Genomic DNA, 13,437 nt, shown 5'->3' on the forward strand with positions numbered 1-13,437 from the left:
GCTAGCTGAATATTTGTAGTCCAAAGACGTTTGTTGTTTTGACGATACAGTAATGATTGAATGGTTCTTTTTTTTTTTTTTTTTTTTTTTTTTTTGCTGAGGTAGCTCAGGTATGAAATGATTTCTGCTGCATAGATGGTAAGCACATTTCCCTTTTTTCATCATGGCTGTATAAAAATACATTAATAATATTTCATCTCACAATTACAAACAGTGATAGAAAATACATGTATTTTTTTTTTGTTTGTTTGTTTTCTCGTAAAGTACTCTAGAGGGCGCTAAGATCAGACTTCAGTGCCATCGTTCAAGTTGTTGTGAAGTTTGACCTCCAGGTTGACCTGTTTGACCTTGACCCCGTTAGCCTTGCAGGTATCAGGGCTCTTGTGAAGGAGGTTCACATTCCTCACGGTACAGTGCTTGCTGTTGAGGTTCTTCTCCAGCCGCTCCAAACATACTTCCACCTTCGTATTCAGCGGATACTCCTCTGCCGCTTTGAGCGGCCTCTTCTTTCCAATAAGGCGACATCTTCGGACCACGAAGCAGAATGCCAGGAGGATCAGTACGAGCACCGTGACAGCTGCCACGCCTCCCCCGATGGAGCTACCCATTTGAGGGTTGTACGTTGCTGAGGGCTCCACCTCTAGCTTCAGTGACTTCATGTTGGTGCCATTCTTCACCTGGTCACCCTCATTGTCATAGATGAGGGACTCGTCCAGCATGAGACGCCCTGAACGGTCAACCAGGTCCCGACGACTACGCTTTAGCTGATAGGTCAGTGAACGCTGGATCCTTGGACTGGAGATGGATTCTGGACCAATCACATAGATTACCTGCAGGTACCACTGATGCCCCGCCTCCACCTGTCAGTCAGCACACACAGACCAACAGAACTCCAGTTAGCACGAGAAATACTGGCACCAAGATGGTGAGAACAAAGAACAAAGATGTCCAACAGTTGGACTCATATTTGAGGTCAAATTCTTCACACACATAGCAATGTGAGGACCTCTCCTGTCTTCTAATAGAGTAAAATTTACACAAAAGACTCAAAGTTCTCTCAAATTTGGGCAAATCTTTAAGAAAAAGTAAGGAAAAAGTTGGCTAACCTTGTAAAGAGCATCAACTTTCATAGTGAAGCCATCCACCCCAGGCATTCCAGCCATGGCCTGCAATTCTGGAATATCACTGGAAAAGCTGGCCTCAAAAGGAACATCATGGAAGTAGCGGTCACATACATCTGGCTGCTTCCGATCCTATTGGACAGAAGAGAAGATCAACGTTAAATCTTTTTCTTTTTTTTTTTGTTCATAAGGTTTACCACATCACAACATTCTAGTGAAAATATGATGGCTAAAACATCACACGGGTTTCTGAAACAAAATTCTATTCTCAGCCTCATCATAGACTTGTTATAACTCATTGTGACTGATCATAATTGCTATCAATAATTTTCAATACAGCAACAGACTTATGACATTTTTGATACACCACTCTGATACAGATCTCTTTCCATGTGTACATTCTTCCCACTCTTTGCTTATTTCTTGCAACAAACAATGTAACCGGAATGAGATTTCAGCCAAACCAGCTGAACTGGTCTGACCAAGTTTCCGCGGGGGACGTACCAGTAGCAGGAACCTGTGTTTGAGATTCTTATTTGGCTGAATGCAGCCGTACTGTGGACCCTCATTGTACAGGGTGCCGGTTGGGTCAAAAAAGGGGACGTAGCCGTCTCGGCCTGTGCACAGGTACACCTTCTCAAGCTGGAGTTTGTAAGCCGAGTTCAGGTTCTGCTCTGGGTTCCACAGTACTCTCCCATACAACGTCTGGCCTGCAGAGCAAAAAATATGAAATCTGTTACATATTAGAGGGTGAAATGACTGACTCCGCATGGGCCTCATTCAATTATCAAATGCTTTTATGCAGAACTTGAGGGAAAGCAGAAAGATCATATTAAGAACTGTAATAACTCGGTCGTTCATGATTCTGATATTCTGCCAGATGTTTTATTTGATCATCCCTACATTGTCTAGAGCAGTCGTTTTCATAAAATTAAGTTTATGGGAACAAAAGACAGAACGGATAACTTTAACCTCAATCATAAAAAAACTGTATTAAAAATCTATTTTTAATGGGGAAAGCGAACAATGAGGACGTATCTTTCTGGATGAGTTCCACCAGATCCGAATATGTTTTAAAAAATGTGCCCCCAGGTACACCATAAAAATAAGACAGTATCCTGTCATGTCTGGAGTCTGGCTGTGACTGGTGTTCCCGGTCGGCTGCGGACTGTGTCGTCTGATGTTTTTTCTTACCCATAGAGAAGGCTCCTTTGTAGTCCATCTCAGCCATAGCCACGTCTGCAGAGGCCGGATCCATCATAAAGACTTTCTCATTGTTACACAGCTGAAACTCAGTGTTGAGCGAGTACACCACAGGGACGGGACGATTGGTTTGCTGGAAAGCAATGGGCACCAGGAATCTGAAGGAGATGGACATTGAATGAGAGAGAGAGAGAGAGATCTGTATGCATTATGTCCACACTGACATGTCAGGTGTTAGATTAACATCCCCTCCTCCAGGTCCTTTTTATTTCCCTGTTCCAGGGCACACGCTCATTTACATAAACAGATAATCTAAGAGTAAGAGTCAAATCTTGAAGAAACTGTTCTGTAAGTGAACTTAATAACCCTTGGGGTAAGTCAAATTGTACACAGAGCAGATGCTCAGTAATTGAGTACAATTTTTTTCTTGTAAACACTTAAAACAAACAAGATTTTTCCCTCTGAAATATCTTCAGGAATGCATGATCAGAGTAGTGGTTAAACTCAACCACACACCTCATAACAACCACACGTTTCACCACTTTGGGTGCCTACATAAGCAAAGTGTAAAAATTCTATTTTTCTGGGAAGTGAAGTGAAGTGAATTGTAAACTGTTCTTTAGTAGGCTGGCGTGGCAGTTCTCCGATTGACATACTTCTCTGGAGCATGTGCAGTGCAGGACAGAGGTTTATCTCCAGGGTCGATCCATGGTTGAGTGGGCTGTACTGTACAGGGGATGAGAAAGACTGTGTACTCCCCAGAGTAGTCTTTCCTGGAACACACAAGAAAGAACTCGGAATTAGAATGCCCCTGAATGACCTCATAATCCATGTTAACATTCTAACATTCTCAAGAAAGCAATCACTGTATTGGAAGCCAAAGGTTCCACCATTCCAAGTAAAACTGAGTATTCTGTTGGTTCCTTTGTGACATTGTTGTTCTCTTCCTTGTTTTTTTTCCCTAGAATACCCCCACACTTGCCCATGAGGATTACCTGCTATAGGAACTGGTGGCTCTCCAGAGCTGATAGGGTGAATCAAAAGACTGGGCACTCCACACCAGCTGCAGGTCGAAGTCAATGCCTCCCAGGTGATCAGGGGCCATCAGGTGGGATTTGTGCCCAGGCAAGGTGTGGTGTTCGGGGACAAACTGACCTAGAGAAACCAAGGATGGAGCGGTCGTTAAAATGGACACATATGACTATGATTAGTTATGGATACACTGCCAAATATCAGGTGAGCTGTGTGTCCTCCCCTGAGGGTTGGAAAGGCCTGATTTTGGTCCTATTAAAAGATGTTTCTTTCCATTTTAGAAACAAGTGTGCACTGTTCAGCCTGGCAGTATGACACACTGTGTTAGCAAACACCGGCAGAGCTTTAGTTAGAGAGAATGTATCAATTATATGCTACAGTCAGACTTGAACGGTGTTCGTTGAATACATACGGGAAAATGGCACACGATGGTAACTCTGTTGACACAAAGGTTCGTTGCTATGGTGACATACCTCTGAATTTAGCATGAGTTTTAAACTCGATCACCAAGCGACCATCCTCTCTGATAAATATCCTGATGATCTGGAGTCTGGCTGACAAAACGCTGTCTGTCTGAATGCCTGCAGAGACAAGAGATGAACAACATTTAGGTCTTGGTTTAAATCAGCACTAGACCACATCACAGGTCTAAATAAGCATCAGTATCTTCTCTAAGTTTAAAACGTGTTGTTAGAAAAATGTGGTTTCTGTGGCTAATCTTTTGCACAAATAGTTAGTTAAAAAAAAAACAGCAAATTCCTCGTAGAATTCGCAATGTGCAAAAATTTTCAGTAATTGAAAACATAAAACTGAGGACGTGCTATGAGTGAAGACGCAATCACGATTATGAGAGCCGATTCATGTGCTTTAGCCCTGTAGAAGTGCTTACCGGTTCTCCACAGAACGGTGTCATAGAAGAAGGAGAACTCCATCTCTGTGTGATGTTCCAGAGAGGCCCAGCCACGAGGTGCCGTGACGTAGATGTAAGAAACATAGAGGGGAACCTGTACCGTCAGGAAAGACTGTGCAGAGTCTCTCACCTGTCACACAACACACAAACATAATGTTAAGGTAGGGTGAGATTTGCATCTTGCTGAGGAGACAGTAGGCAAATCAGTTTCAAAGGATTTTGTGCGACTGGGGTGTTTCATTATTGCTTCAGGTAGTAGTCAAATGATATGCAAATTAAACTCAAACACAAATACAAGCATACAAGTTAAACCAATGCGGATATGTTTATAAGCATAGCTATGCGATAACGTCCTGTCAATGGACTGTGTCTCTAATGTTATCATAACAATTTTACAATACATTTCCATTCTTACATGTCTCACACACACACACACACACACACACACATACACACACACACACACACACACACACCTGAAAGTCAGCGGTGACTGATCCTCCACACACGTCGATGAGTTCAGTCATATCATAGTAAGCATCGAAAGTCCAGATGCAGCTTTTCAGGTTCAGGTGCTTGTAGAGCTGGATGGTTTTGGGTTCCCTCACAATTGGGTCAAACTGATAGGGCCGGTCATATCCAGGGCCAAGGGATATGCTGTCATAGGACACGTCATCCAGAAAGCCGGTCTCTGAGATGGAAAAAGGGCAAAAAAAAACCCCAAAAACATTACCTAGTGTCTTTTTGATTCATGAACAATTTGTGAAGGACGATCATTTTTTAAAAAAAATCTATGTCACTGCCTCTTGGTGCTCCAGCAGGGGGCGCCACTTACCGGAGACTCCCTGCAGGTCTTTGAGTGTGACCAGGTTGGAACAGATGTGTTGCTGGCGGTAGATGGATTCGGACAGAAGGAAGTGGAGGTTGTGCAGAGGCATTGTGGACACTAGGGGGAGCATTCCGTCTTGGTGAGGGATTTGGACTGAGATGTGAATCCTGACAAGCAAACAATAGAGTCAGAACAGTCAAAACGCTACACAGTCTCTACTAAACCCACTGAATAAGATGAGAAGTCTCATACATGTTAACATTTAAACTCTCATTTAAGTAAGCACAGTCATAATCAAATAATATCTCAGTTTTATCTAATCAGTTTAATCAGTTTTAGTTTAATGACTTTGATTGGCATGCTGGATTTTTGTCATTCAGAAAATGTATAAGGTTCAACATAAGAACAGACATAGTTAGATAATGCACATAGAGGAACTAGAAACCAAATATTGCCTGAAAGACCACACACTGAGCATAGCTACAGTATATGAGTTTTAACACAGTGACATTGCCCCAGTTTGAACCAACCGGTTGGGATGTTCCTTGTGTTTCACGTCCAGGTATTTCAGAGTGGCGATGAAAGACTGAGCTTGGAACCCCCGGGCTGTTCCCGTGGTAACAGGGGTGTGGCATATGGAGCCCTCTGTACCAATCACAGCAATGTTGCTCCTGAGGGGTGTGCCCAGATGCCCTGCCTTATCCCTGGCCTGAGCCACACAGCGAACGTGGAAACGCCGGCTAAAGTATATACTGTCCAGGACCTATCCAGAAGTACATACATAAGTACACACAAGCACACATTTATATGCACAAACACATACGTGCGCATGTGCACGTGCACACACACACACACACACACACACACACAAGAGAGTCATTACAGATGGATGACACTATAGGAAAGTTTTGAACTTTTGCTCAAGTTGTCTGGCTAATATGGAAATTCTACTTTGTAGCTGACACATGGATTCCACTGCAAAATACCATTGCAGATCCACTGCAAGATGCCTGTATTTGTTTTGAATAGATGAAGCTATAGGTGAGTTAAATTATCAAAGCTTTAGCTTTAGAAGTGTCAAGATGCTCACAATGAGAAAACTAAAGAAAGGAAAATTACTGTATGATTACTGCTGTTGCAGGGACAAAATATCAGTTATTGTTCAGTTACAGTTTACATGACTAATAAAAGTTCATTGCAATATGTAGTGTTTAGTGTTAAACCGATCATGTGACATACCATGTGATTAACTGTGGTGTATGGAGTATTGTCCGTAACCGTTTCGAACGGAGACCTGGCCCCGCTGCTGTCGGTGGGAGCTGCCACCTCCCAGCTGAAGTGGACGGAGGTTTGGTTGATGCCTGCCTCCTCACAGCGTTCTCTCATGACTGAGTATTTGGGGTAGTGAGGGTCACAGGGGGTCACACAGACCAGGGGGTACCCTGGAGACGGGGACTTTTTACTGCCCTCTTTGGTGACCTCCTGAACATAGTCATAGTCTGACAGAGACACCACCTGTGAAGATAACGTCAGTCTGGGTCAGATGTACTCTGTCAGGTTATCGTTTGACATTTACAGGTAAGTGGTAATTGGTCATGATTGCTGATACGGTTTTATGTGTTTAAATAAAATATGACTATGATTAACAGTTACAGACAGCTGTGGAATTCCCTCCCAAAAAACCTAAGAGCTCTGGATTCGCTAGGCACTTTAAAAGAGAACCTTCAAACATATCTGTTAATCACTGTTTTTCTCTAAGTGCTTGTTTTAAAAAAAAATATTTTATTTTATTTTATTTTATAGTGTTCTTCACCATTTGTTCTTACTCTAATTTCTTTTTAATGTGTTTATTTCTCTGTATTCCAATCTTACTTCTCATTTCTCCTTCTTAAAACTGACATTCTCTGTCAAGCACTTTGTAAAACTGCGCGTTGAAAAAGTGCTACACAAGTAAAGCTTCCTCATTCTCTGCTTCTTCTTCTTTTACTTCTTCTTTTTCTTCTTCTTCTTCTCATTATTAAATTAACATAAAAGTGAACAGGAAGAGGTCTGTTCAGTTGGAACTCTTGAATTTATGATGTAATTCACAGTTGTCATTAACTGTTAATTATAACCGCATGGGCGTTCCAGCCTTCAGGTGCTAAAAGCTAATTCTGATCCGTCTGCTCTGTTCTCTTACGATGGGCGGAGCCGGGAGAATGAGACTGCCCGCAGCTTCCTGGTCCAGGATGGTCACTGTTGCCATGGTGATCTCACCGAGCACAGCCTCCACAGGGTCATCGGGTCCAAGGACCAATGAGAACGACTCGTGCCACTCACGGTCCTCGTTTGACAAGATCTCAACTTTGAAGAGAATGTGGTCCATCCCTGAACAGCAGAGTGGGACAAGGACATTTTCAAAAAAAGGAAAAAGAAAGAAACGAAAACAAGATAAAAATAACCTTCTTACAGTCTTAGAGTCCTATTATAAGCACGGATATATCCATAGAGGCTTGTGCATCAAATGAGTTGCATATCACTTGCAAAATAAACAACGAACACATTTTAATGCACTTGGAGAGATAATGTATTTTCTCTCTCTCATTTTGACTGACCAGGGCTGAACTTGAGGACTCTGCTCTTGGGGTTGTAGTCCACTCCAGACTGGGCCGAACCGTCCCTGGTGCTGCAGCGGATCTTAGAGGTTCGGTCCAGGTCTCCTTTACGGATCACTTTGATGTTCAGAACCTCAATTCCATCTGGACCTGGCGGCTCCCGCACCTGGTAGGAGGCTTGTTCAAACTCAATGGTAGGTGCTGTGAAACGGGGCCACAAATATAACGGCGTATTACATCACTGGCATCACACTGAACACAACCTCCCAGCATGCACTGCTCCACTATGGAGGACACTCTGACCGTGAACGAAATGTTTGAACAGACAGCTCAACCAGTAGGACATCTTTTATTTTTTAGAGACCGCTTGGTCAAACCATTTTTGTAACGTTAAAATTCCAACTTTCAACTTATCCGGACAAATAACGTTTAAAAGAAACTAAGAATTCAGTCAGTAGAAGTACGAAATCTAATCTTTTTTTTTTTTTTTTTATTGTCGTTCGCACATGAACTGGTCAGTGGTGTTTACTGGGGGAACTTCTGAGGGCAGTGTCCTCGCTTACCGTCCTCCTCATTGGTGATGGTCACCGTGACGATGTCTTTGACCCCGATCATGGCTCCGCTCCAGTGGTCTCCTTGAGGCGTGCCCAGGTGAACCTGAAACTCCTCCTCTGGCTCAAACACGGAGTCGTCGTGTACCTGCACCGTGCAATTCTTCACCTACACACCAACCAAAAAAAAAAAACACACACCCAGGATTCGATTTTAGCTCCGTTTCACTGAACAGAGAGGCTTCTGCTGCTGTCACTTACTTATCACAAATACTCTAACCTTGGCTTGACTGTGGCCTTCCACATTTACACTCTTATTGGAAATAACAGTCTTCCGCTGTGTAGTAGTAGTAAATGAGAATTTTCAGGCACGCTATCAGAGTGATGTATTGATGCTCTGTGGAACTGGTTTTACAGAGAAAAGCTGCCCAGGAACTTCTTCTGTAATTCACACTCTGATGATTTTAAGGAAAGGAAAGTGGAATAACTTCAGTGCTAACTGACTCCAGCTAATGCTTTGCCCAGTTGAAATGTGTTTGCATGTATCTGATATTTCAAGGACTGAAAGCGTGATTTCTGATGTGTGTGGAGGGGGGGGGAAGCACCTTCTCTCCTTTGAGGAACGTGATGCGGGAATCATCATCGTTCCTCCTTTCCTCGAAGTCATCCATCACCATGGCGGACATGGTACGGGTGAAGCACCTGACGGAGGACTTGTATGTCAGGTCTCCCGTCCGGATTATGGGAATGTGCAGGACTCGGTCTTTCTCCTTCACCGTGTACGCCACCTTCTCAAACTGCATGCTGGGAACTGCCGAAAAAAAGGTGCATTGGTCATCGCTGTGGCTCATGTTAAAAAAAACTCAAACTCAATTACCAGCAGAAAATTAAACAGTAATATTCACTCAAGTCCACAGGGGCTTTACGTCCTGCAAATATCTGTTCAGTTTGACTCTCTGATTTGTGTCTGTATCTGCCCTTCTGGTTGCTATCATGTTTTCAACACATCATTTAATTAATGAACTAATTAAGAAAATTGAATTGGTAGTGACATTCCTTAATTACTCACTTAGTTAAATAAGTTGTCAATAAAATGTCACTGACAACTTACTTAACTAATTAACTTGGTCTTTCTTTTAGAGGATAGATAGAGCAAATACTTCAGATATTGTTGTGAGTGTTCCTGGCAGCGAGGCATGTGATTGGTTGGAGGTCAGTACATACTGTCCTGGGTGGTGTCTGTGATGTAGACTGAAGCCTCGTGGGGTTCGGTGAGGACGGCACCGTTGGGAGAACTCAGAAACACCACAAACGACTCTTTTCCCTCGATGGTGGGATTCTGAATGTCATCCATAATAGTCAAACTGCACGTCTGCAATGAGACACAGAGAGTGGCATTAATATAGCAGAACAGAGACCAGAGAATGGCATTAATATATACGAGTTTATTAAACTTTATAGAATGAAAAAGGGTAAAACGTTCTCTGGTGAGAAAATTATTATTATTTTTATTTTTTTAACACAGAGGAAGTAACTTAATAAAAACAAGCCCAATTATTCCAACATCTGTCAGTTCAATCAACACCAGCACACATACGCTCACTCAACAACAAGTTGAAACCCAACAATATGTTGATTATCAATATCAGTGCATCAGTTTCAAACTCCGTCATCGCCACGGCAACGTCGAATCGAGGAAAACAAACCAGACTGTACCTCCTCGGTCTTGCCAGGTTTGAACTCGATTTTTTTGGAGCTGGGGATGTAATCCACCCCGGGCGTGGCCGAGTCCTGGTCAGCGGGTCGCGTGGCACACCACACAGAGGTCACGGAGGAGAGGTCACTGCCGTGCCTAAGGACAGGGATCTCAATGGTACCTACAGGACAGACATGACCCAGGGTCAACACGTTCAGTGTTACACATGTCACAACCTCTTGCTCTCTGCTACCTTAAGTCTCCCCTGTTTATACGAGATTCTAACACGTTATTCACAATATTACGAAAGCATTAAGGATCATATTGAGGAGAAAGACTTCTTTGCGATAATGCTCAATTTGGTTTTCTAAGATCCGGTCTTGAAGAGCTGGAGTACCAGCTACCTTTCTATCAGCCAAATACTGTGGTCTCTGATTGGCTGGTGAGTGCACACGCAGTAATCCTCTAACTGACCTGCATCCTCGCTGAAGGTGAAGGACCCATTGCCAAGGAACACCGTTGAGGCGTCGTTGGGCCCGTCGATGATCACCTTGGCGATGGTGATGTCACCCATGCGCGCGTTGTCCGAGGCGTCCGACAGCACCAGCTCAAACTCCTCGGACAGCTCGTACTCGCTGTCGTCGATCAGTTTGACGTCGCAGGTGGACATGCTGACACCCGGGCCGAAGATGACCCTGTTCTCCCGGCTCATCCCACGGGACTTGTAATCGGAACCGGACTCCAGGGCGTGTAGGCTGCTGCCTTGGGCTGATTTGGGCATGGTGTAACACAGGGCCGACACCATGCTGGAGGTATCGCCTGGGGGGAGGAGGAGATGAAAGCTGCCGCTTTACAAAAAGCTTTGAAGATTAACTTCCCTTTTTTCAGACCTTGCAAAAAAATTTTTTAAAAATGTTGCCAGTGGCTGGTTAAAGGTTTTTTTTTTTGTTTTTTTTTTTTTTGCATGTCGGGCATTTTTTCATTTTCACACACTCGAACAGTTTTAGCACGTGACAATGGCTTCGTTGAATGCCCTTCAAACAGTGATAAAAGGAAATTCCTGTCTTGTGTTAATATAACAATACATGAATGCATACAAATGGTCAGTGCTACTGTTTCCTATGGGCTGATATATATATTTTTGCCGTAGGACAGAATGAGGCAACTTGATTAGCTGGACACTGAGTAAGGCTTCCAGTTCATGCAAAACTAATATATTGGACAGTGGCTGATATAAATGTTTTTTTACACATTAGTTCTTAATTACTGGAGGTCTTTGATACATTGACACCCCTTTTTAGCGTGTGAGAAAGATTTTTATTAAGTGCTTTTAGTGAACAGATAATAATCAAGTACATCCGTCTGTTGTATATCTGTGGAATACTATTGGCTGTTGTTGTCATGTGACAGAAAGACTCGTACCTTTCCTTTCGATTGGGGCGAATATGAAACCGGTGCTCTCGTTGACGTGGTAGGTCTTCTTATCGAACTGCAGGGTGGGCTCGTCCTCCGTGTCGTTGATGTAGACTTTCGCTTTGGTCACGTGACCCAGCAGGGCGTAAACGGGCATGCTCAACTCCACGTTAAAACTCTCGATGTTCTCAAACACCTGGTCGTCGTTAATCACGATGGTGCAAACTTTGGTGTCTTCTCTCTCGTCGAACTGGACCTGGGAGACACAGACAGAGAAAAGGTCTCCTGTCAAGAGTGACACAGCAGAACGGTTTTATCAAGATAAGCTGGAGATATTTGGACTTTTGGTGGCAAGTCAGATTATTCACCTTACAACTGCAAGTCATACTGTTCACTGGGAAGTACTTTCTCACAATTTTAACATTTTAAATATTTCTCAATCCTCAGTATTCATAAGTAACTACTTCTCATTCATTAACATCTAGTTTAAATATTACACAAAATACGAGTTTGTGTTTGAGTTCAGCAGACTGATTGGTCAATGATTTTACTGGGGGTGGGAGAATGAATTTGATCAGATGGATCAAACGCCCTCATTATCCATTATCAATAACTGTTCAGGCCGCTGTCAGATTTACATATCAGACAATGTCACACAAACGTTTACTGATCGAATGACTTTAAGGTGGGTGTAGGGACTCCATATGGACCTATGGGGAGATTAGATGGGTCATATCTCAGGTCCACCTTTATTTCCATTGTCAAATCATGCCCAAGCAAAAATATCTTTGCAAGACGTAACTATATCTTTGTGAGAGTAGAGTAATACACCGTGCTGACAGTGGACTGTATGTTATAATGATTATATGATGAACACATAATGAGGTAACACTGGATGAGTGAGGTCATACCGTACCTGCCCTGCGTACTCTACGTAGTCCTGTTGCCCGGGTCGCGACCCCACGCTGGAGGTGGAGGTGGCTGTGCCCTGCTCCGTACGACACAGAACGATGGCGTACTGGTTAAGGTTCCCGGTCCTCTTCACCGTCACCGCGACCGTTCCCGCTTTCTCGCTCACGTTATAGCTGAGTACACACACACACGCACACGCAGACAGACACACACACACACACGCACACAGACACGTGCACACGCACACAGACAAACACGCACACAGACAAACACACACACACGCACACAGACACGCGCACACGCACACAGACAAACACACACACACGCACACAGACACGCGCACAGACAAACACACACACACGCACACGCAGACAGACACACACACACACACGCACACAGACACGTGCACACGCACACAGACACGCGCACAGACAAACACACACACACGCACACAGATACGCACCCACACACACACATACACACACACACACACATATGCACACACGCACACAGACAAACACACACACACGCACACAGACACGCGCACACGCACACAGACAAACACACACACACGCACACAGACACGCACCCACACACACACATACACACACACACACACACGCGCACACACACACACACACACACACACACACACACATGCACACAGACACACACACACGCACACATGCACACAGACACACACAGACAGACACACACACACACATGCACACGCGCACAGACACACACACACACACACACACATGCACACAGACACACACGCACGCACACACACACACACACGCACACACACACACATAAAGGTTCAGTTTGGAGGTTCAGCTCATTTTAAGTGGATTTAATAATGAATCATGTATTGAATTATGAAATTGCAGGCTCGTAAATGGCTATGTGGTTTGAGATTAATCTGTCAGATGAAAGAGAAACCCCTCTCCTGAAAAGTATGAGGTTCCCAGAGTAGAACTCTGGCCAAAATCCAACACACACATTGCTTAGTTAACCAAATCAGGTCTTTTAAAGGAATCCCTTTCGATAAGGCCTGATATATCTCGTGTAGAATGGAGCAGAGGGATTAATGCTGACATGAAATTCTGTGGAAATGTAGCTTTCCAGGATACGGTGTGCCTGGGACTCTGACATCACAGATGCTCCCTGCCA

The 13,437-nt window shown here is 43.8% G+C and overlaps 1 protein-coding gene across 1 annotated transcript in view; it reads right to left on the reverse strand.

The window, feature by feature from the left end:
• Positions 1 to 284: 284 nt before the first annotated feature.
• The window catches only part of fras1 (Fraser extracellular matrix complex subunit 1), a 100,360-nt gene continuing 87,207 nt past the window's right edge, over positions 285 to 13,437 (reverse strand). Inside the window, exons 53-73 of the mRNA XM_030766344.1 lie at positions 12,266 to 12,434; positions 11,359 to 11,605; positions 10,411 to 10,755; positions 9,957 to 10,117; positions 9,465 to 9,612; positions 8,846 to 9,051; positions 8,253 to 8,409; positions 7,690 to 7,890; positions 7,275 to 7,462; positions 6,335 to 6,610; positions 5,626 to 5,858; positions 5,102 to 5,262; positions 4,743 to 4,957; positions 4,246 to 4,396; positions 3,830 to 3,937; positions 3,320 to 3,479; positions 2,981 to 3,097; positions 2,316 to 2,482; positions 1,626 to 1,831; positions 1,107 to 1,253; positions 285 to 860 (exon numbers count right to left, since the gene is read on the reverse strand). Coding sequence (XP_030622204.1) covers positions 285 to 860; positions 1,107 to 1,253; positions 1,626 to 1,831; positions 2,316 to 2,482; positions 2,981 to 3,097; positions 3,320 to 3,479; positions 3,830 to 3,937; positions 4,246 to 4,396; positions 4,743 to 4,957; positions 5,102 to 5,262; positions 5,626 to 5,858; positions 6,335 to 6,610; positions 7,275 to 7,462; positions 7,690 to 7,890; positions 8,253 to 8,409; positions 8,846 to 9,051; positions 9,465 to 9,612; positions 9,957 to 10,117; positions 10,411 to 10,755; positions 11,359 to 11,605; positions 12,266 to 12,434 — 4,339 coding nt within the window. The remainder of the gene's footprint in view (positions 861 to 1,106; positions 1,254 to 1,625; positions 1,832 to 2,315; positions 2,483 to 2,980; positions 3,098 to 3,319; positions 3,480 to 3,829; positions 3,938 to 4,245; positions 4,397 to 4,742; positions 4,958 to 5,101; positions 5,263 to 5,625; positions 5,859 to 6,334; positions 6,611 to 7,274; positions 7,463 to 7,689; positions 7,891 to 8,252; positions 8,410 to 8,845; positions 9,052 to 9,464; positions 9,613 to 9,956; positions 10,118 to 10,410; positions 10,756 to 11,358; positions 11,606 to 12,265; positions 12,435 to 13,437) is intronic.

The sequence above is a fragment of the Chanos chanos genome, chromosome 1 (genome assembly GCF_902362185.1).
Source record: "Chanos chanos chromosome 1, fChaCha1.1, whole genome shotgun sequence".
NCBI classification, from domain to species: domain Eukaryota; kingdom Metazoa; phylum Chordata; class Actinopteri; order Gonorynchiformes; family Chanidae; genus Chanos; species Chanos chanos.